General features: G+C 42.3%; 1 protein-coding gene across 5 annotated transcripts in view; it reads right to left on the bottom strand.

The window, feature by feature from the left end:
* Positions 1-23,764, bottom strand: part of usp25 (ubiquitin specific peptidase 25) — a 65,674-nt gene that overhangs the window by 5,983 nt on the left and 35,927 nt on the right. For 2 of the 5 annotated variants that reach the window (XM_014197388.2, XM_014197389.2), the window contains exons 11-25: positions 23,545-23,672; positions 23,172-23,267; positions 22,790-22,954; positions 22,383-22,606; positions 20,646-20,716; positions 20,230-20,458; positions 19,863-20,123; positions 13,656-13,798; positions 12,613-12,747; positions 9,778-9,873; positions 9,185-9,363; positions 8,392-8,470; positions 8,229-8,308; positions 7,408-7,531; positions 1,029-1,221 (exon numbers count right to left, since the gene is read on the bottom strand). In XM_014197388.2, coding sequence (XP_014052863.1) covers positions 1,029-1,221; positions 7,408-7,531; positions 8,229-8,308; positions 8,392-8,470; positions 9,185-9,363; positions 9,778-9,873; positions 12,613-12,747; positions 13,656-13,798; positions 19,863-20,123; positions 20,230-20,458; positions 20,646-20,716; positions 22,383-22,606; positions 22,790-22,954; positions 23,172-23,267; positions 23,545-23,672 — 2,203 coding nt within the window. The remainder of the gene's footprint in view (positions 1-1,028; positions 1,222-7,407; positions 7,532-8,228; positions 8,309-8,391; positions 8,471-9,184; positions 9,364-9,777; positions 9,874-12,612; positions 12,748-13,655; positions 13,799-19,862; positions 20,124-20,229; positions 20,459-20,645; positions 20,717-22,382; positions 22,607-22,789; positions 22,955-23,171; positions 23,268-23,544; positions 23,673-23,764) is intronic. The other 3 variants (XM_014197392.2, XM_014197390.2, XM_014197391.2) reach the window with 3 other exon arrangements.

Below are 23,764 nucleotides of genomic sequence, written 5' to 3'. Positions count from 1 at the left end.
TCCATTTGGAGTGCCAATTTATCTTACCATTTCTACCAATCTGCATGCCAGTTATGATATTTATATGCACATTTTCGTGGAATAGTTTCATTGAATTTATAATGAAGGCTTCGTATCTTCGTATGGATGTATAACAGACTTTGTTTGTTTATTTGCCGTTTGAGGTGAAGAAAAAAGTACTTTCAGAAGTTCCACAGTGGTGGTGAGTTAAGACAATCAGAAATATTATCAAATCTCCAAATGGGCACATTTATAGGCCTACATTTGTATAGGCCTACTATGTATAATCAGGTGCGTATCCTTACTCAACATTGACAGGAGCACCACAAACAAACGACAATTAATAAATTGACTTTTACATTTGAGATTCTTCAAAGTAGCCACCCTTTGCCTTGATGGTAGCTTTGGGTCATTGTCCTGTTGAAAAACAAATGATTGCGTTTAGTGGGACTATCATTTGTTCTTCAACAGGACAATGACCCAACACACCTCCAGGCTGTGTAAGGGCTATTTGACCAAGGAGAGTGATGGAGTGCTGCATCAGATGACCTGGCTTCCACAATCACCTGACCTCAACCCAATTGAGATGTTTTGAGATGAATTGGACCGCAGAGTGAAGGAAAAGCAGCCAACAAGTGCTCAGCATATGTGGGAACTCCTTCAAGACTGTTGGGAAAGCATTCCAGGTGAAGCTGGTTGAGAGAATGCCAAGAGTGTGCAAAACTGTCATCAAGGCAAAGGGTGGCTACTTTGAAGAATCTTAAATATATTTTGATTTGTTAAACCATTTTGGATTACTACATGATTCCATATGTGTTATTTCATAGTTTGTCTTCACTATTATTCTACAATGTAGAAAATAGTAAAAATAAAGAAAAACCCTTGAATGAGTAGGTGTGTCCAAACTTTTGACTGGTACTGCATATATTTTAAACTGCTCGACTAAAAGAAATCTTGGTTGACCAACAGTCTATCAACCAAACAATTGACTAAATTGGGGGGGTTAGCCCTAAAACAAACAAACTCACGCTCCATCTCTTGTCCCAGATAGGAGCACCAGCGGTTCCTCATGTCCTCCACAGACAGCAGGTCCTTCTCTATGTCGTGGACCAGCAATAGAGGGATGCATGGCACCACCAGCTCATTCATGATGCTCAAGCCGTTGCTCACCTCCGGCTCCTCACCAGACTCAAACATCCCTGCCGCATTCTCGTTCAGTTTCTAATGGGCAAAGCACATACAGCGGCAAGAAAAAGTATGTGAACCCTTTGGAATTGCCTGTATTTTTGCATAAATTGGTCATCAAATTTGATCTAAGTCACAACAGACAAACAGTGTTCTTAAACTAATAACACACCAATTATTGTATTTTTCTTATCTATATTGAATACATAATTTAAACATTCACAGTGAAGGTTGGAAAAAGTATGTGAATCCCTAGGCTAATGACTTCTCCAAAAGCTAATTGGAGTCAGGAATCAGCTAACCTGGAGTCTAATCAATGAGACGAGATTAACCAATATCTCCAGAGCTGTCCTATAAAAAAACATTTGCAAAATTAAATTTGAGTTTGCTATTCACAAGAAGCATTGCCTGATGTGAACCATGCCTCAAACAAAAGATCTCAAAAGACCTAAGATTAAGAATTGTTGACTTGCATAAAGCTGGAAAGGGTTACAAAAGTATATCTAAAAGCCTTGATGTTCATCAGTCCACAGTAAGACAAATTGTCTATAAATGGAGAAAGTTCAGCACTGTTGCTACTCTCCCTAGAAGTGGCCATCCTGCAAAGATGACTGCAAGAGCATAGCGCAGAATGCTCAATGAGGTTAAGAAGAATCCTAGACTGTCAGCTAAAGACTTACAAATATCTCTGGAACATGCTAACATCTCTGTTGACGAGTCTACGATACGTAAAACACTAAACAAGAATGGGGTTCATGGGAGGACACCACGGAATAAGCCACTGCTGTCCAAAAAAAACATTGCTGCACGTCTGAAGTTCACAAAAGAGCACCTGGATGTTCCACAGCGCTACTGGCAAAATATTCTGTGGACAGATGAAACTAAAGTTTAGTTGTTTGGAAGGAACACAACACTGTCTTGAGAAAAAAAAGGCACAGCACACAAAAACATCAAAACCTCATCCCAACTGTAAAGTATGGTGGAGGGAGCATCATGGTTTGGGGCTGCTTTGCTGCCTCAGGGCCTGGACAGCTTGCTATCATCGACGGAAAAATTGATTCCCAAGTATATCAAGACATTTTGCAGGAGAATGTAAGGCTATCTGTCCGCCAATTGAAGCTCAACAGAAGTTGGGTGATGCAACTGGACAACGACCCAAAACACAGAAGTAAATCAACAACAGAATGGCTTCAACAGAAGAAAATGCGCCTTCTGGAGTGGCCCTGACCTCAACCCGATTAAGATGCTGTGGCATGACCTCAGGAGAGCGGTTCACACCAGACATCCCAAGAATATTGCTGAACTGAAACAGTTTTGTAAAGAGGAATGGTCCAAAATTCCTCCTGACCATTGTGCAGGTCTGATCCGCAACTACAGAAAACATTTGGTTGAGGTTATTGCTGTCAAAAAGAGGGTCAACCAGTTATTAAATCAAGGGTTCACATACTTTTCCCATCCTGCAATGTGAATGTTTACACGGTGTGTTCAAAAGACAAGAAAACAATTGTTTGTGTGTCATTAGTTTAAGCAGACTGTGTTTGTCTACTGTTGTGACTTAGATTAAGCTCAGATTTGATGACTAATTTATGCAGAAGTCCAGGTAATTCCAAAGGGTTCACATACTTTTTCTTGCCACTGTACATATAGATTGACGATTTAGGGATTAGCTTGAAGTGGTATGCTAACAAATTTACCAGTATTAGCTACTCTGTCAAAACAGACTTAGAGGACAGCCAGGTATTACTTTTTCATATATTGCTAATGTACAGTGGGGGAAAAAGTATTTGATCCCCTGCTGATTTTGTACGTTTGCCCACTTACAAAGAAATGATCAGTCTATCATTTTAATGGCAGGTTTATTTGAACAGTGAGAGACAGAATAACAACAAAAAAATCCAGAAAAACGCATGTCAAAAATGTTATACAATTATTTGCATTATAATGAGGGAAATAAGTATTTGACCCCTCTGCAAAACATGACTTAGTACTTGGTGGCAAAACCCTTGTTGGCAATCAGAGGTCAGACGTTTCTTGTAGTTGGCCACCAGGTTTGCACACATCTCAGGAGGGATTTTGTCCCACTTCTCTTTGCAGATCTTCTCCAAGTCATTAAGGTTTCGAGGCTGACGTTTGGCAACTCGAACCTTCAGATCCCTCCACAGATTTTCTATGGGATTAAGGTCTGGAGACTGGCTAGGCCACTCCAGAACCTTAATGTACTTCTTGAGCCACTCCTTTGTTGCCTTGGCCGTGTGTTTTGGGTCATTGTCATGCTGGAATACCCATCCACGACCCATTTTCAATGCCCTGGCTGAGGGAAGGATGTTGTCACCCAAGATTTGACGGTACATGGCCCCGTCCATCGTCCCTTTGATGCGGTGAAGTTGTCCTGTCCCCTTAGCAGAAAAACACCCCCAAAGCATAATGTTTCCACCTCCATGTTTGACGGTGGAGATGGTGTTCTTGGGGTCATAGGCAGCATTCCTCCTCCTCCAAACACGGCGAGTTGAGTTGATGCCAAAGAGCTCCAATTTGGTCTCATCTGACCACAACACTTTCACCAGTTGTCCTCTGAATCATTCAGATGTTCATTGGCAAACTTCAGACGGGCATGTATATGTATTCTTGAGCAGGGGGACCTTGTGGGCGCTGCAGGATTTCAGTCCTTCACGGCGTAGTGTGTTACCAATTGTTTTCTTGGTGACTATGGTCCCAGCTGCCTTGAGATCATTGACAAGATCCTCCCGTGTAGTTCTGGGCTGATTCCTCACCTCATGAGGTTTCCTGATTCCTCACCTCATGATCATTGCAACCCCACGAGGTGAGATCTTGCATGGAGCCCCAGGCCGAGGGATATTGACAGTTCTTTTGTGTTTCTTCCATTTGCGAATAATAGCACCAAATGTTGTCACCTTCTCACCAAGCTGCTTGGCGATGGTCTTGTACCCCATTCCAGCCTTGTGTAGGTCTACAATCTTGTCCTTGACATCCTTGGAGAGCTCTTTGGTCTTGGCCATGGTGGAGAGTTTGGAATCTGATTGATTGATTGCTTCTGTGGACCGGTGTCTTTTTTACAGGTAACAAACTGAGATTAGGAGCACTCCCTTTAAGAGTGTGCTCCTAATCTCAGCTCGTTACCCGTATAAAAGACACCTGGGAGCCAGAAATCTTTCTGATTGAGAGGGGGTTAAATACTTATTTGCCTCATTAAAATGCAAATCAATTTCTAACATTTTTGACATGCGTTTTTCTGGATATTTTTGTTGTTTTTCTGGATATTTGTGTCTCTCACTGTTCAAATAAACCTACCATTAAAATTATAGATTGATCCTTTCTTTATCAGTGGGCAAACGTACAAAATAAGCAGGGGATCAAATACTTTGTCCCCCCACTGTAAATGTATTTACATTCGAGACCACCTCTGTATGAAAGGCTGCAGCCCAGGTAAGTCACAGACCATTTGCATTACCACTATCTGGTAGTCATCTATCCACACTGTCAATATCAGAGGATGTTCACAAGGCCTGTGGTACTGTTGTGGGCAGTGACGTACTAGATGATGCAGACACTTCGCTCTGTTCTCCTTAGCCAAGTCCTGCTCTGGTGCAGACACAAACTCCCTGACCTTAGCTGTGGAAAATACCTTACACAGAGGCAGGCGGTGGGGACTCACAAAAGATCCCAGTACATTAACTGTGTCAATGTTAGCAGTGTTTTCAATTAAAACAGGGCAAAAGGTAAACAGCAGGGCTTGAGAGAGCGGGCCCGAGCAGGGAGGCAGGGGTTCGTTCTGGCCAGAGATCTGAGATGGCGGCTATAACTCCAACTGTAACAGAGCCCTGACGAAGAGAGCAGAGGTTTGCTCAGGACACAGCCGTGTCTCACGGTAATGTGTTTACACTCGCTGGGCCTCCTGCTTCCTATTCCCACTTGGATGATTACATTAAGAGCACAATGCCGGTGTAAGGTTACTGAGTGCAGGAGCAGCAACAGGGCCGACGAGGAGGAACAGGGTCTCTCCCTCTCTCGGTTCAGACAAGACCAGTCACAGCCTGATCCGACCGACCGGGGAATCATTCCATCTAAGCCCTAACAGATAGAACCAGGACACAGCTTGGAGATGGGATAGTAAACAAAATGAAACTGTAGTCTGATCAGAATATTAAACTGATTTTTCCTCCAAACAAATACAGAGCCTTCAGAAAGTATTCATACCACTTGACTTATTCCACATTTTGTTACAGCCTGAATTCAAAATGGATTAAATATATGTATTTTCTCACATCTACACACAATACCCCATAATGACAAAGCGAAAATATGTTTTTAGACATTTTTGCAAATTTATTGAAAATGAAAACTCATTTACTTAAGTATTCACACCCCTGAGTGAATACATGTTAGAATCACCTTTGGCAGCGATTACAGCTGTGAGTCTTTCTGGGTAAGTATAAGAGCTTTGCACACCTGGAACATACAATATTTGTACATGATCCTTTTAAAAACTTGTTAAAACTCTGATCATCGCTAGACAGACATTTTGAAATCTTGCAGAAACTGTAACTAAGCAACTAAGCAACTATGTTGTTTCGGGAAGCAACACCAGTGTATATTTGGCCTTGTGTTTTAGGTTATTATTTTGAAAGGTGAATTTGTCTCCCAGTATCTGTTGGAAAGCAGACAAAACCAGGTTTTCCTCTAGGATTTTGCCTATTTTAGCTCTATTCTGTTTCCTTATACCCTAAACAAACCTCCCTAGTACTCGCCAATGACAAGCATACCCATAACATGATGCAACCACCACCATGCTTGAAAATATTAAGAGTGGTACTCATGATATGTTGTGTGGGATTTTCCCCAAACATAACACTTTGTATTCAGGACATTAAGTTAATTTCTTTGCCACATTTTTTGCAGTTTTACTTTAGTGCATTATTGCAAACAGGATGCATGTTTTGGAATATTTTAATTCTGTACAGGCTTCCTTCTTTTCACTCTGTAGAACTAGTAAGTTTACTGCAAAACACTAACCTAAATTACGATGCTGATCCATCCTCCGTTTTCTCTTATCACAGCCATATAACTTTTTTAAAGTCACCAATGGCCTCATGGTGAAATCCCTGAGCAGTTTCCTTCCTCTCCGGCAACTGAGTTAGGAAGGACACCTGTATCTTTATAGTGACTGGATGTATTGATACACCAGCCAAAGTGTAATTAATAACTTTACTATGCCCAAAGGGATATTCAATGTCTGCTTTTTTCTACCAATACTGTAGGTGCCCTTTGTGAGGAATTAGAAAACCTCCCTGGTCTTTGTGGTTGAATCTGTGTTTGAAATTCTCTGCTCGACCTTACAGATAATTGTATGTGTGGGGTACAGAGATGAAGTAGTCATTCAAAAATCATGTTAAACACTATTATTGCACACAGAGTCTATGCAAATTATGTGACTTGTTTAGCACATTTTTACTCCTGAATGTATTTAGGCTTGCCATAACAAAGGGATTGAATACTTATTGACTCAAGACATTTCAGCTTTTCATTTTTAATTAATTTGTAAACATTTCTAAAAAACATAATTCCATGTTGACATGGGGTATTGTGTGTAGGCCAGTGACAAAATCTCAATTTAATCCATTTTAAATTCAGGCTGTAAGACAACATTTTGAAAAAGTAAGAGGTGTGAATACTTTCTGAAGGCACTGCAGCATCTGTTGAGAAAAGTTCTGTGGGAATTTTTATGGGAAATAAAAAAAGCCAATGAAATATCTCAGCTAGAACAGGAACACGCCTGCATCAATTCTAGAGATTATGGGGTGGAGGGATAGTCTTGTTCGACATTAGTCACTGTGACCAGCGGGACGGCACAAATTAGTTAGGTGCTCAGAGACAGAGAGACTTGCTGATGAGACAGAGGATAGTGGTGTTCATTTTTCAAAGGGAATGACTTGAACTACTTCCACTGTGACCTATTGATTTGTTTGGAAACGTGATGATCTTTAAAATACAATGGACTAACTTTGACCACTTTCCTCACATTTAGGGTGAAACTTTGACTCTTTAGAAATTGTATGTACCAAATGCTAAATCTGCTGAAGCATAAGAAAATCATACCGCATCTTACATGAACTAACTAAATAAGATCAACTGACAGACTTCCAATAGAACAGTGGTTCAGTTGTTGTATGATTGTGAGTGATGTCAGGACGAGGGTTGTCTCACCAGCAGACACTCTCTGCGGTAGAGCCCTATGAGCTCATCGTCGTGACCTCGGTACAACCCTTTGACCAACAGCTCTCTGTTGTACTGGTATGAGTAGATCAGGTACATCAATGCCTCCACAAAGCTACAAAGAAACAGACACAGTCAGATACATTATAGTAGAATCAGGGTGGAACAAATTTAACCTAAAATGTAACCACAAGGGCTGCTTTTACACAGGCGGCCCAATTCAGTTTTTCCACTAATTGGTCTTTTGACCAATCACATCAGATCTTTTCACATCTTTTTCAGAGCTGATCTGATTGGTCAAAAAAGTTTAAAAAAAGGTCAGAATTGGGCTGGCTACCTGAGTAAATGCTGCCATAGAGAGGCAGAGGACATATAAAATCAGTTTTAGCTGTGACTACAAGGGATAGTAGAGCTGGAACAGTCAGGCCTTTTTCATTAAGAAGATTTAAAACAGATGTATTGGAGGGAGAATTAACAGAAGAAACAACCAAGTACATGAACAACCATCTTGATCTATGCCAGACTGACTTCGCTCCAGATGTAAGGATGGGGGGTGTTAAGGGACTTGCTGCCCTCTACAGGTGACTTTAGGAAGTTCCCATGCTTAACAAAGGCTGCACTATCAGCTGCTTCTACTAATAATGCAATAATCTAGAGAGCATTTTAATCTACATTTTAAATGTTTTCTATACTGAAATGGTTGGGCAATGTGAGTTCCCATTTGTTTGCAGTAAGATATGAAGGCTGGAAATAAAAGCTCTGGTTCGTGAAGAGAAGAACGTGACAACAGTCCAGCCAATTGGCAGTCTCACCTTTTCTTCTGGAACAGCTCCAAGCCAATCATCAGGAAGATTGTTGTCTCGCGGAAATTCCTGTATTCCTGATGCCACATCTGTGAACATTGTAGGGAACAGAGTTCATGAGAAAGAGCTTGAAAGGATTTGAAAGGAAACCAGAGTGTTTCAGAATGCTGACCTCATATTCCTCCATGTTGATCTCCTCTGGCTTAATGAGGTCTAGTTTGGCACGGGCCACCTTCATAATGCTCTTACACCTGAGAGGGGGGGAATGAGGAGAAAGGGAAAGCAAAAGAGAGAAAGCAAAAGGAAAGAGAAGAGAAAGGGTGATGAATCATACTGGTGAGGAACTAGCTACTCCTGGAGATGAAACAGTACATAGTGGTCCTGGGGCCACGACACACAGGCCCCATGAATGACTGCTTACTGCAGAGAAACACTACTACTGAACCACACACTCCTCCTCTCCAGAGCTTCTGATTGAGGCCACATGCAACAAAGAAATCTTAATATAAACCGGGCAGTTTAACTCCTGGATGCTGATTGGCTGAAAGTCGTAGTATATCAGACTGTATATCACGGGTATGACAAAACATTTATTTTTACTGTTACATTGGTAACCAGTTTATAATAGCAATGAGGCACCTCAGATTTGTGGTATATGGCCAATATACCACGGCTAAGTGATGTATCGTACATAAGAACAGCCCTAAGCATTGATATATTGGACATATGCCACATCCCCTCTGGCTTTATTGATTAATTATACCTGCTCAGAATAGAGGAAAATCTATTCACTGATGAAAGTGGATCATGGCTACCCTCTGCTGGTGAATTTGTTAAGTTCAGAGGTAATAAACTGGTGTTTTCTTTTTTGTTTTACCAAATAAAGATAGGACAGACTCATAATTCTAAAATTAACCAAATAGGAGTTACAGGAAACAGGTTTTGGTGGTTTAACCCATGAATACCGTTCGTTAAAACCCAGGTTTCGGTCGGCAAACTGCATGAGGAGGGTTCTCTCCAGAATCTTCTTGGGGGCCTGGTTCTGGATGAAGTAGACGATGACGTGCTGCAGCCGGTAGTCACTCCCTGGGGCCGTGTCCTCCTGAGCAAACCTCAGCAGACGGGTGTACTCCACCTTAATGGCCTGACACACATAGATCGAGCATGGGGTGAATGGACTTTGATAGGCCAAACTAACATTACAACTTCAGAGTAGGCCTAGATTAGAACATTGATAAACATCTGCAGCAGCAGAAGACAAAACCATCGTCTCCATGTAAGAGGTGTCAAGATCATCGTCATCATCCTCCTCATCCTTGTAAACAAAACTCAAAGAGTTGATTCAAGTTCTCTTTGTTCAAATGAACCTCATTGTCCATGTGACACCAAGTCCAATTTCTGTAGGATGCTTTTGATGAGAACAACTGACTCAAAAAGACAGAACTAGTGAAATGCTAGGTAAAACGGGATGGGAGGATGGTTGTTGAGAGGCGGTAGAAGTACAGCATCACAGAAGGAGTGAATAAAGGTGTGAAAGAGAAATGAGATGGGAATGTACCTTGAAGAAGGCCGCTTCAGGCCCAAGCTTTTCAAACACAGTCCTTGCTTTGCCAATGGACATTATAATACCCTGCATGTTTGGAGTCATCATGGCCTGCAGTACCCAAGGAAGTGGAAGCATGTTACAATAGTAGAAAATAAATCCCCTTAGAATTGAACGAGCCCAGCAAGCCCCGAAAATAATACACTTTTCTGGTACAGCACTATGTGAGCACTACCATACATCAGTCAGCAGACCATGCATACAGTCAAAAGTTTGGACAAACCTATCATTCCAGGGTTTTTCTTAAAATTGTACTATTTTCTACATTGTAGAATAATAGTGAAGACACCAAAACAGTGAAATAACATATGGAATCATGTAGTAACCAACAACAACAAAAAAGTGTCATTTTATATTTGAGATTCTTCAAAGTAGCCACCCTTTGCCTTGATGACAGCTTTGCACACTCTCTGCATTCTTTCAACCAGCTTCATGAGGTAGTCACCTAAAATGCATTTCAATTAACAGGTGTGCCTTGTTAAAAGTTAATTTGTGGAATTTCTATCCTTCTTAATTTGTTTGAGCCAATTAGTTGTGTTGTGACAAGGTAGGGGTGGTATACAGAAGATAGCCCTATTTGGTAAAAGAACAAGTCCATATTATTGCAAGAACAGCTCAAATATCAAATACAATTTTACTTGTCACATGCGCCTAATACACATGCGCCAAAGAAGCAAAGAGAAACAGTCCATTATTACTTTAAAACATGAAGGTCAGTCCATCCGGAAAATTTCAAGAACTTTGAAAGTTTCAAGTGCAGTCACAAAACCCATTAAGCGTTATGAAACTGGATCTCATGAGGACCGCCACAGGAGAGGAAGACCCAGAGTTACCTCTGCTGCAGAGGATAAGTTCATTAGAGTTAACTGCACCTCAGATTGCAGCCCAAATAAATGCTTCACAGAGTTAAAGTAACAGACACATCTCAACATCAACTCTTCAGAGGAGACTTCTTGAAATCAGGCCTTTATGGTCAAATTGCTGCAAAGAAACCACTACTAAAGGACACCAATAAGAAGAAGAGACTTGCTTGGGCCAAGAAATATGAGCAATGGACATTAGACCGGTGGAAATCTGTCCTTTGGTCCGATGAGTCCAAATTGGAGATTTTTGGTTCCAACCACAGTGTCTTTGTGAGACGCAGAGTAGGTGAATGGATGATCTCCGCACATGTGGTTCCCACCATGAAGCATGGAGGAGGTGGTGTGATGGTTTGGGGGTGCTTTGCTGGTGACACTGTCTGTGATTAATTCATAATTCAAGGCACACTTAACCAGCATGGCTACCACAGCATTCTGCAGCGATACGCCATCCCATCTGGTTTGCGCTTAGTGGGACTATCATTTGTTTTCAACAGGACAATGATCCAAAACACACCTACAGGCTGTGTAAGGGCTATTTGACCAAGGAGAGTGATGGAGTGCTGCATCAGATGACCTGGCCTCCACAATCACCTGACCTCAACCCAATTGAGATGGTTTGGGATGAGTTGGACCGCAGAGTGAAGGAAAAGCAGCCAACAAGTACTCAGCATATGTGGGAACTCCTTCAAGACGGTTGGGAAAAGCATTCCAGGTGAAGCTGGTTGAGAGAAGCCAAGCTTGTTCAAAGATGTCATCAAGGCAAAGGGTGGCTACTTAAACAAATCAAAATATATTTTAGATTCTTCTAACACTTTTTTGTTTAATACATGAATGCATGTCTGTTATTTCATAGTTTTGATGTCTTCACTATTATTAGACAATGTAGACAATAGTAAAAATAAAGAAAAACCCTTGAATGAGTAGGTGTGTCCAAACTTTTGACTGGTACTGTATGTTAGAGTCACTCTACTAATGTAAGGTACACACACAGCTCGTCATGTGAAGGACACAATGGATGCTTTAAAATAAATTGGCATGTGAAGGACAGTCTCTGTGAAAGGCAGCCCTGTGAAGGTCGAGGTCCTTATGGTAAAGACAGTCTCTACAGACAGACCTATACAGTCCTAGTGTGGTACAGCAAGCAGACAGTCTTTGGTCTATTTCAGGGCATAGAAATTAAACATTGATTCTACTACAGCACTTAGACAACATTTTTCGCCAGACTCTCTTGTAAATGCCAAACCAAGCAAAACCAACACATTTATTGACAGGAGCAGTGAGACAATGCAGTTACATTAAGCTTGTATTTTTCCATCCCAACGAGTTTTTAGATGATACATATTTGTATGAATCAAAAAGGATGTTAGAAACAGTAAGACATAACCGCGCAAATCACATTTACATTTAACATTTGCTCCTGAGATTCAGTTTATTTCTCAGCAGCAAAAATAAACACTCTAGGCAATTGAGTCGCTGTTTAGGTGAAGTTCCTGTCCAAATATCTCTGAGAACCAGAGGCTTCTGTGTAGAGTAGAGTGCTTCTGTTGCAAGATGCAAGTAGGCTTGACAGGGATAGGCTTTTCACACAATATCTTTTTATAGCTAGCCCAAGGCTAGTGTCATCTTCTAGGATAGTACACTGGCTGTAGTCTAATATAGCACCCTATCTTGGTCTGCCAAGAGGTTTGGTTGAAAATGGCAACTGTGACTTGCCCTGAGCTAACCATGACTCTGGTTTGAAAACTTCTCTGAATTAAGATGTAGAGGTGTGAAAAGCCTGTAGGAGAGCCAAGAGGAGAACATCTCATCCTAATCACCAACAGGCAAGAGACTTTTTAGCACACCAAAGAAGTCAGCTGGATGAGCTGAGTGTTGAGCACTACCTCATCACTTGTTACCCCCCCCACCCCACGACAAAGCTTCCCACCTGGGGGATGGCCACCTCTACCATACGGTGGGCAGGGGGCTTATCCTTCACAGGGGGGTCAGAAGGAGGGGCTTCAGGGTTCACCTTGATCTCAGGCTGGGGGGGAAGGCGTGGGGAGACACTCTCCCCACTGGACTGTGGGTGGAGAGAGAGAGAGAGACAGACAGAGACAGACAAAGAGACAGACAGACACAGACACACACAGACAGAGAGACACACACAGACAGAGAGAACACACAGACAGAGAGACACACAGACAGAGAGACACACAGACAGAGAGACACACAGACAGAGAGACACACAGAGACAGAGAGACACAGACAGACAGAGACAGAGAGACACAGACAGACAGAGACAGAGAGACACAGACAGACAGAGAGACACAGACAGACAGAGAGACACAGACAGAGACAGAAGACAGAGAGACAGAGAGAGACAAAGACAGACAGAGAGAGACAAAGACAGACAGAGAGAGACAAAGACAAACAGAGAGAGACAAAGACAAACAAAGACAGACAAACAAAGACAGACAGACAGACAGACAGACAGACAGAGAGACACAGACAGACAGAGAGACACAGACAGACAGAGAGACACAGACAGACAGAGTGACACAGACAGAGTGACACAGACAGAGTGACACAGACAGAGTGACACAGACAGAGTGACACAGACAGAGTGACACAGACAGAGTGACACAGACAGAGTGACACTCACAGACAGAGTGACACAGACAGAGTGACACAGACAGAGTGACACAGACAGAGTGACACAGACAGAGTGACACAGACAGAGTGACACAGACAGAGTGACAGAGACAGAGTGACAGAGACAGAGTGACAGAGAGAGACAGAAAGAAGCATGGAGGGCGAAGTTAAACAGAAAGAGAAAAAAGGGTGAAAATAACTAGGGTTGAGTGGTAGGCCTACGTGGTTCTTTGAAGTGAGCGTAGAAGGAGCAGTTGGATAGCGTGTGTGTGTGTGTGTGTAAGAGGTGGAGTATGTGTGTGTGTGTGTGTTATGTGCTATGCTATATGGTCTTACTGCAGTAAGCAGTCCCTCAGGGCTCCTCTCCTCCTGCTGCTCGGCTGCAGCCTTGGAGATGGCCCTCTCTGTGTCCTCCTGCAGGTGCTTGGAGTAGTCTGTGGGGGACGGCTGCTCCATGTACTCTGGGTCCTGCTGTGGAGCTGGAGGAACCACACACAAACCAACAACCAGCATGAGATACACTACTACAGGCAAGCAAAATCTAGTCTGTCTAATATAATTTTTACACTGTTGTGCCGATCTGCACCATGCCCAAACTAAATGGTCTGGAAATGTTATTTTTACAGTTCCAGAAACTATGGTGGATGTGTAACCAGGCCAGCACTAGTGATGTGCAGATCGCAAATTATTGGTTCTTATTGAACAACGTTTTACTGACTGGTCAGTCATGATTCGTATTTTTCAGGACTTGTTGATTTTAGTTGTTCATTTGACCTGCTGGCCCCCATGAATACAGTAGGATTAATACGTGCTCCTCAGGCTGAGCAGCTCCGGAGACATGCTCTGCTCAACTGTCTATCATATGTGCGTGCAGGAAAATAAATCATGCTATGCTGCAGGCAGCATAGAGAAGAAAAATACGTTTAGCACTGGCATAGCACAACCTTCCGCAGCCCACACCACCCAAAATGTTTTTCTTTTGGGGGGGGGTCCCCCTGGATGTTAGGCCTCAATAGATAGTATATTAACAAGTCAGAATTACAGGAAATTAGCTTTAACATTTTAAGATTGTCTCTCCGCCTCAGGGCAAAATTTGTAGAATAGCAGGAAATTAGCTAAGGGATTCTCAGGAAGTCAGGACAATCCTTGCCCAGCAGGGAAGCTTAATATTGTTTAGTTTTAGTTTTATTATTTGTGCTTAAAAATGTACATTTAAGGGAAAATATTTGTTTTGGATATTCTCAATACTTTCGATATTATAAATGTCCATGCCGGCTCTATGCCTGGAAATGCCCTTGTCAGGAGCAAAGCATCCCAATTTCCAAAACTCTCCCAAAAAATGTTTACAATAAAAAGGCTAAAAATGTATATTAATTGAACAATTATCATATGTAGTTTCTTGCAATAGCCCTCTGTTACTTTAAATAATACATATCTCAAAACTTTGATTCCTAAAAGATGTGATCGGAGATTTGGTTTACTCTGTCAAATTTGTCTAAAATCCTAAATTAAATCAGGAATCATAAAGCAACTGAGGGAAAACTAAATTGCTACTGTGTGTAACAACTGAATGAAGATTTTATTTAATTTTTTTAATTGGTCAACTCTGTAAAATGTTTAATATATATATATATATATAAAAACACAAATCACAACAAGAGAGACACACCAACACTACATAAAGATAGGCCTAAGACAACACAGCATGGTAGCAACACAACATGACAACAACATGGTAGCAACAACACGACAGCAGCACAAAACATGGTACAAACATAATTGGGTACAGACAACAGCACAAACGGCAAGAAGGTAGAGACAACAATACATCCCGCAAAGCAGCCACAACTGTCAGTAAGTGTCCATGATTGAGTCTTTGAATGAAGAGATGGCGATAAACTGACCAGTTTGAGTGTTTTTTTGCAACTCGTTCCAGACGCTAGCTACAGCGAACTGAAAAGAGGAGCGAACCAGGGACGTGTGCGCTTTGGGAACCTTTAACAGAATGTGACTGGCAGAACTGGTGTTGTATGTGGAGGAGGAGGGCTGCAGTAGATATCTCAGATAGGGGGGAGTGAGGCCTAAGAGGGTTTTATAAATAAGCATCAAGCAGTGAGTCTTGCAACGGGTATACAGAGATGACCAGTTTAGAGAGAAGTATAGAGTGCAGTGATGTGTCCCATAAGTGGCATTGGTGGAAAATCTGATGGCCGGATGGTAAAGAACATCTAGCCGCTCGAGAGCACCCTTACCAGTCGATCTATAAATTACGTCTCCGTAATCTAGCATGGATAGGAAGGTCATCTGAATCAGGGTTAGTTTGGCAGCTGGGGTGAAAGAGGAGCGATTACGATAGAGGAAACCAAGTCTAGATTTAACCTTAGCCTGCAGCTTTGATATGTGCTGAGAGAAGGACAGTGTACTGTCTAGCCACACTCCCAAGAACTTGTATGAGGTGACTACCTCAAGCTCTAAACCCTCAGAGGTAGTAATCACACCGGTGGGGAGAGGGGCATTCTTACCAAACCACACGATCATTGTTTTAGAGGTGTTCAGAACAAGGTTAAGGGCAGAGAAAGCTTGTTGGACGCTAAGAAAGCTTTGTTGTAGAGCACTTAAGACAAAATCCGGGGAGGTGCCAGCTGAGTATAAGACTATCATCTGCATATAAATGGATGAGAGAGCTTCCTATTGCCCGAGCTATGCTGTTGATGTAAATTGAGAAGAGCGTGGGGCCTAAGACCGAGCCTTGGGGTACTCCCTTGGTGACAGGCAGTGGCTGAGACAGCAGATGTTCTGACTTTATACACTGCCCCCTTGAGGTAGTTAGCAAACCAGGCCAATGACCCCTCAGAGACACCAACACTCCTTAGCTGGCCCACAAGAATGGAATGACCTACCGTATCAAAAGCTTTGGCCAAGTCAATAAAAATAGCAGAACAACATTGCTTAGAATCAAGGGCAATTGTGACATAATTTAGGACCTTTAGGGTGGGTTGCACCAACATGGTTTAAATTAATCTAGGATTAGAGTTAATCTAGGTTTTGTAAATCTAGGATTATAATTAAGCAGAGATGTGCTGCACCACTTAATTTAAAATCATAGATTTACTGATCCAGATTAACGGTTTTAAACTATGATTAGTGACATGTTACACCAATATATGAGGTATTTCGTGAGTTGAAACGAAGTAGCTAGCCTACTTCACAAATGAGGCCAAAGTTGCTGTCCCTTGATGAAATAATAACTATGTAGAACTACTGAAACTCCATCGTGAAAGGTTGTCATGGTTGGCTGATTTGAAATAAAATCCGTTATTTGCAAGTACTAGTATAAAAAGACAAACACGACTGTCAAAAAGAGGGAAGACACCTGGGCCATATTATGCGACAGATTCAATGGATCGACACGGATTAAAGAGGGACCCAAATCGGATGGAGTGCTGGAAAAACTTAAAAGCCAAAAAGGATGTGGCAGAGGAGAGGAGAGGGGCTATTTCAGACCGGAGGGGAGCCTCATCCAGGGGAATTGGATCCCATCACCCAGAAGATATGCGAGATGATTCCTCAGCAGTTTTCCCCTCTCCTTAACCCCTATGATGACGACGAACAACTCGACCCACCAATATTTAGTAAGCATAAGTAACTGGTAAATATCAATGACTATAATGCATGTTAAAACTAACGTTAACACTACTTCACTACAATGTTAACGTTATCAGTCCCGTCACAGCATGTTGCATAACATCATCATTCGTACCAAGGCTGGGCATATCATAAGCCCCAATTCAATTGTTGTACAAAATGGCACGGAAATAGCCTACTAATAATGAGTTCATTTTCTTTCTTTCCTTTAGTTGAGCTGACACCCTGTGTCGTAGAGAACAGAACTGTCTGGATCTTTCACCAGCAGCAAAAACAGCAGACAGGCCAAGCAAACGACCCAGAACTGACATGAACCAAGCTCATATTGATGTTTTGGAGCTGGAGAGAGAAAAATCTACTGCAGATTGAGGTCCTAAATTTACCAAAAGAGCTACAACAAATAGGAATGTGTGTAGTCTATTGTCCCTAGTACACCTGGGAATCTAGCTCTCCAGTAAAATCCAGGTGGTGTTTCCTCTGTAGGGTTGAACCTCATGTACTGATTCTTCAGACCGGCAATAGCACTGGACACTGACTACAATCCTGCCGACGGTTGACTTGTGGAGTCCAAAAAGATCCCCATCCACCATCTGGAAACATCTAGTTGCATAGAACCGTAGGGCCACCAGAAGCTGAAGTAGTGGGGGTACAGCCTCGTTCCTATCGCTCCCAAGCTTAATGGTTGGTCCAACCTTTCTTTCCAGTTGCATTACAGAGTCCTTGGAGAAGCGGTATCTCCTTGAAAACTCATAAAACTCAACATGATTCAACCGGTCTCAAATTATTCTCTGAGGAACTCTGTTGTTCTGGTCTCTCCACAGTAGAAATGCTGCCATTTTATCAGTTAAACCATCTCAAGAGGTAGTTCAGAATTTTAAAAAAAGGAGTGAGGAGCACTGGGGCTAGTTGCATTAGAAGGGGTGGGAGATGAGGAAATGTTGGACAGGCAAGGAGGAATGGTTGAGTCAAATAGGATTCCTGACTTAATGAAGTTGTGATTAAAGAGCTCAGCCATGTGCTCCTTGTCAGTAACAACCACATCATCACCATTAGGGGACACGGGCAGCTGTGGGGAGGTGGGTTTATTCTCTAGGTCTTTAACCCTTTTCCAGAACTTCTTAGGGTTAGACCCACAGAGAGAGAACTGCTCCTTAAAGTAACTCACTTGGCCTTCCAGATTGCCCGAGTGCACTTATTTCTAATTTATCTGAACGAGAGCCAGTCAGCCTGAGTATGCGTGTACCAAGCCTTTCGCCAAATGGAATTCTTGAGGTGGAGTAACTCTGCCCGATCACGGTCGAACAAGGGGCTGAACCTGTTTCTAATTCTCATTTTCTTTATTGGGGTCGTGTGTGTTAACAATATTGAAAAAGAAGGTCCAAGCGTATTCGACAGAGGGGATCATGCTGATTCTATACCAACTTACAAAGGAAAGGTCATGAAGGAAGGCTTGCTCATTAAAGTGCAGTTAGTTTTCCGAAACATGCAATCTACAAAAAACAAGACAGTTGGCACAGATCTATCATTCAGGCCATGTGCTTGCATTCATGAAGTGATAAGATTGTTAGCTAGATAGTTAGAACGTTTGTGACTAAAACCATTGAGGCAAGTGTATTTTCCTGCATGAACATTTTCAGTCCCCAGCACATGCCATTTGCAGTTGAAATATATAGCCAATACATTTTGTACTGCATAACAGTGTAATTTAGATTATGGTTTCAGTAAGAAAACATTTATAATATAATATATATAATTTCATAATAAACAGCTAGCAAGTGCTTGCATAAGCATGCTTGCCATAAAGTGTTTCTTTACATGACCTTTGACTGTTGTAAAGCACTATATTGAATTTACTCAATACAAGTGCTGACATCTAGTGGTGTCATTGCAAACCGCATGCTACTGCATTTCCCTGCAGAGTTTGTGAACTTGTGAAACGTACAGTTTCATATTTACTGTGAGCAAAGTTTAATTCATTCAGCCCTTCTGGTTTATTAGTGTGCTTGTGTTGTTTCAGCACAAACACTTCTGCATTTTATCCACTGCCATAGATAGACAAATCTTTAAAAGCTGCAATGTCACTTTTTGGGCGACCGACTAAATTCCCATAGAAATGTGAATTATAGATCTGTCACTAATTGAAAGCAACTCTAAGAAGCAGTAGATCTGCACTATTTCTATGCTTCCAGTGCTGAAGTATTTTTGCGTCTTTTACATTCGGTTTAGTACACCAACTTCAAACAACTGAAAACACAATATTTTTGGTTATGGAAAATATAATTCACAGCAGTTTAGATAGTACAATGATTCTCTACACTATACTTGCTTGGTCACAAACTGAAAATAGGCGAACTATTAGAATTTTAGCAACCAGGAAATGGCAGAGTGATTTCTGTATAGTGCATCTTTAAGTTGTACCTAAGAAGGTAAACTGAACAAGGGTTTTGTATATACTTTCTTATTTATAGAGGATAAAAGTTGCTTTTTGGTGGTTATAATGTAAACCACCAATAAAATATTAATTAATGTTGTATAAAATAATGATAATTTTAATATTTAGATAATAGCTCAATTTACACCTCTAAAAAAACATATCGGTAATCGGTGACTGTTGCCTCCCTAAAATTGGTATCAGACCCAAAAATCCTATATCAGTCGGTTCCTACGTAGAATCATGATTCTTTTGAGTTTTGAGTTAATTGTTTTCTGGTAGGGGGGTCCTGCGTGCTCAGAGCATTACTGAATCAAATGAGCAAAAGGAGTCGAAACGATTCGTTCTTTTGACTGAGAGTTGAAAAGCTCCGAGTCAGTTAAAAGAGCCGACCTTCCCATCACTAGTCAGCACTGCTCAGCTCAGTAGTGTTTAAATGGAATAGGTGACCATGCCTTGGCCCTCACCTGAGTTGTCTGGTGTACTGGGCTCTGTACTCATAGGCTGAGGGGACGTTGTTGTTGCTGTTGTTTCTGCTACTGCAGCTGTTGCGGCGGCGGCCACAGCCAGGGCCAGCTTCTCTTGCTGGGCCTTGCGTGCCTGCAGTGTGTTCCACTCCTCCATCTCCTTGTCAAACAGGCCGTTGTCCTCCTTCACGTAGGCCTTCAGGTCTGGGGGGAGCTTATCCAGACCACTCAGCATCTGGCCCGTCTCCTTATCAAACTCCTCTGCACACACAACCAGGCAAACAGCTGAAGTATACCACAAGAAAAGCAAGGCCAAAATAAAGAGATGGGATAATGCTGATTGAGCAGCAGAAGACGCAGTATCTACCTTCTATGAGGAAGGGCTTCTTGTCGTTGATGTACATGAGGCAGTAGGCGCTGGCGTTGCGATAGCCTCCGAACGAGTCCCTGACTAGCTCCTCCCAGGAGGACTTGGTGACTGAGATGTCGTTGTACTTCATCCAGCACCGCTGGTGGGGGTCATAGATGTAGGCCCAGTAGTGTCCGGCATTGGCCTGGCCCTCATGCACCAACACCGCATGCAGCCGGTATGGAACCTGGGAGACAGCAGGAGACAATGAGTGATCATCCGGAGTGAACACTGGTCATGGAAAAATGTGAGCGTTCTCAAATCAAGATGATAGATAATGCAAAAATACCAAATTAATGATGCACTACAGCCAATCACAATGTATGGTATTTGTGTGAAGGTGTATTGTTAGGTTTAGGAAGGGCATATTTTACCTGCATCATGGACTTGTCAGAGTACATCAGCTCAATGGTCCTGTGGATTCTGGATATACTGCCCTGAAGATCTGGAGAAGAAAAATCAACCCATCACTAGAATTCATACATTTTTGTGCATGAGATCATAAGAGACAGACAGAGGTATAATACAGCATATTGGGTGTACAAGGCTATATGAGTTCAGAGGTGACATACAGTACCAGTCAAAAGTTTGGACACACCCCATTCAAGGTTTTCTATATTTTTTTAAAACTAATTTTCAACATTGTAGAATAATAGTGAAGACATCAAAATTCTGAAATAACACATATGGAATCATGTAGTATCCAAAAAAAAGTGTTATATCAAAATGTATTTTATAATCTTCCTCACAGTCTTGGCATTCTATCAACCAGCCTTGTTAAAAGTTAATTACATTTACATTTTAGTCATTTAGCAGACGCTCTTATCCAGAGCGACTTACAGTAGTGAATGCATACATTTCATACAATTTCATGCATTTTTTTTTGTACTGGCCCCCCTGGGAATCGAACCCACAACCCTGGCGTTGCACACACCATGCTGGCGTTGCAAACACCATGCTCTACCAACTGAGCCACAGGGAAGGCCATGTGGAATTTCTTTCATTCTTAAATGTGTTTGAGCCGATCAGTTGTGTTGTGACAAGGTAGGGTCGGTATACAGAAGATAGCCCTATTTAGATTAAGTCCATAGCATGGCAAGAACAGCTCAAATAAGCAAAACGAAAAGACATCATTACTTTACGACATGAGGCAATTAACTGCACCTCAGATTGCAGCCCAAATAAACGCTTCACAGAGTTCAAGTAACAGACACATCTCAACATCAACTGTTCAGAGGAGACTGTGTCAATCAGGCCTTCATGGTCGAATTCATGCAAAGAAACCACTACTAAAGGGCACCAATAAGAAGAAGAGACTCGCTTGGGCCAAGAAACATGAGCAATGGACATTAGACCGGTGGAAATCTGTCCTTTGGTCTGATGAGTCCAAATTGGAGATTTTTGGTTCCAACCGCTGTGTCTTTGTGAGACGCAGAGTAGGTGAATGGATGATCTCTGCATGTGTGGTTCCCACCGTAAAGCATGGAGGAGGTGGTGTGATGGCGCTTTGCTGGTGACACTGTCAGTGATTTATTTAGAATTCAAGGCACGCTTAACCAGCATGGCTACCACAGCATTCTGCAGCGATACGCCATCCCATCTGGTTTGCGCTTAGTGGGACTATCATTTGTTTTTCAACAGGAAAATGACCCAAAACACACCTCCAGGCTGTGTAAGGGCTATTTGACCAAGAAGGAGAGTGATGGAGTGCTGCATCGGATGACCTGGCCTCCACAATCACCCGACGTCAACCCAACTGTGATGGTTTGGGATGAGTTGGACTGCAGAGTGAAGGAAAAGCAGCCAACAAGTGCTCAGCATGTGGGAACTCCTTCAAGACTTTTCAGAAAAGCATTCCAGGTGAAACTGGTTGAGAGAATGCCAAGTGTGCAAAGCTGTCATCAAGGCAAAGGGTGACTACTTTGAAGAATTTCAAATGTAAAATATATTTTGATTTGTTAACACTTTTTTGGTTACAACATGATTACATATGTGTTGTTTCATAGTTTTGATGTCTTCACTATTATTATACAATGTATAAAATAGTAAAAATAAAGAAAAACCCTTGAATGAGTAGGTGTGTCCAAACGTTTGACTGGTATTGTACGCACCGCGGCTGTCGTTCTCCACCTCACTCCTCCAGCGGTGCAGGCAGCCCTCCAGCACCCTGAGCTCTTCCTCAGTGATGTGGCGTGGGGCCGGGTGCATGGGCAGGTCAGGGGGCAGTCGGGACTGGGTGAAGGGCTTGTGGATAGGCACTCTCTGCTGGGTGGAGGGGGCCGGGGTGGGGGCCAAACCCTCTGGAGGGGTAGAGGAGGGAGCCTGTTCGGCTGTGCTGTAATGTCGGGCGAGTGTGAATAGGTCAAAACCACAACTCAATACTTCTGAACCACACTAATTCAACAGCTTAATCAGACAGATTTGCTGACAAAAGCAAAGTCAGAAACATGCACACATGAACACTTAAATCCTGACACAGGGAGACAGAGTGTGGCATGCTCTGTGTTTCATGACTTGCCTTGAAGCGGGCAGCAGCTGCCCTGTTGTGCCACCAGGGGGTGCTGATGTGTCAATGTCCCCCACAGGAGAGGTGCAGACTGGCTTACTGGAAGTAAACTCCATGGCGTACTGCAGGACATCTGCCAGAGGAAACCTCTTGGGGCCGGAGCCATAGCTCAGATACCTTGGGGACACAGAGAGAGAGAGAGAGAGAGAGAGCAGAACAAAGAGAGGATGACAAGCCATACTGAGAATGAATCTTTCAGTGAAAGAGTAAAAGCAAAGCAAGATACTTGGTTAGAAGCAGAACAGATATGGTATCTATGAACACCATCCCTTTGATAGTTGATCAACCTACGATAGTAAACAGAGGTGTGTGTGTGTGTAGCAGCCCAGCCCACCTCTCCAGACGCTGTTGGAGTAGAGTCAGGTGTTCTTTCAGTCTCCTGATCTCCTCCCGTTTAATCCTGGTGATCTCCCGGTTCCTGTCCATATACCTGACAAACAACAGAAATCATATAAGTTCCTTGGAAAACTAAGGGCCTGTATCCCAGATTAAAGGACTACAACCCATGCTCAATGTAAAATCACAATATAATGTTTATTTTCTTTTTGCAAGACCCTTAATTTGGAAGGGGCCTAGGAAACCCAAAATAATGTTATTTAGGCTATGTGACGTTAATAACAGTTCATCTTAGCTGCTTACACCTGTTGAATTGATACATTTTCCCTTAGGTACAGCTGGACTGGTAGCTGTGTTGGAGGTTTCCTTACCTGTCCATGTACAGCATGGAGGGGAACTCCAGCTTGCTGTGGATCTTCTCAGGTCGACCCAAAGCTTGGTTGAACTCAAATCTTGACAGTTCAAAGGTCAAGACAGGAGGGAGTTCGGTAAACCAGTGCTGAAAGGAATTCCAAAATTGGCTTTCAATTTAGTTTATGTTTCTAATGGATCATATGAGTCATGCGGTATCCATAAACACATTTTTAAATT

Source organism: Salmo salar, chromosome ssa04 (genome assembly GCF_905237065.1).
Source record: "Salmo salar chromosome ssa04, Ssal_v3.1, whole genome shotgun sequence".
In the NCBI taxonomy this organism is placed as follows: Eukaryota; Metazoa; Chordata; class Actinopteri; order Salmoniformes; family Salmonidae; genus Salmo; species Salmo salar.
This window is presented reverse-complemented; position numbering and strand designations above follow the sequence as displayed.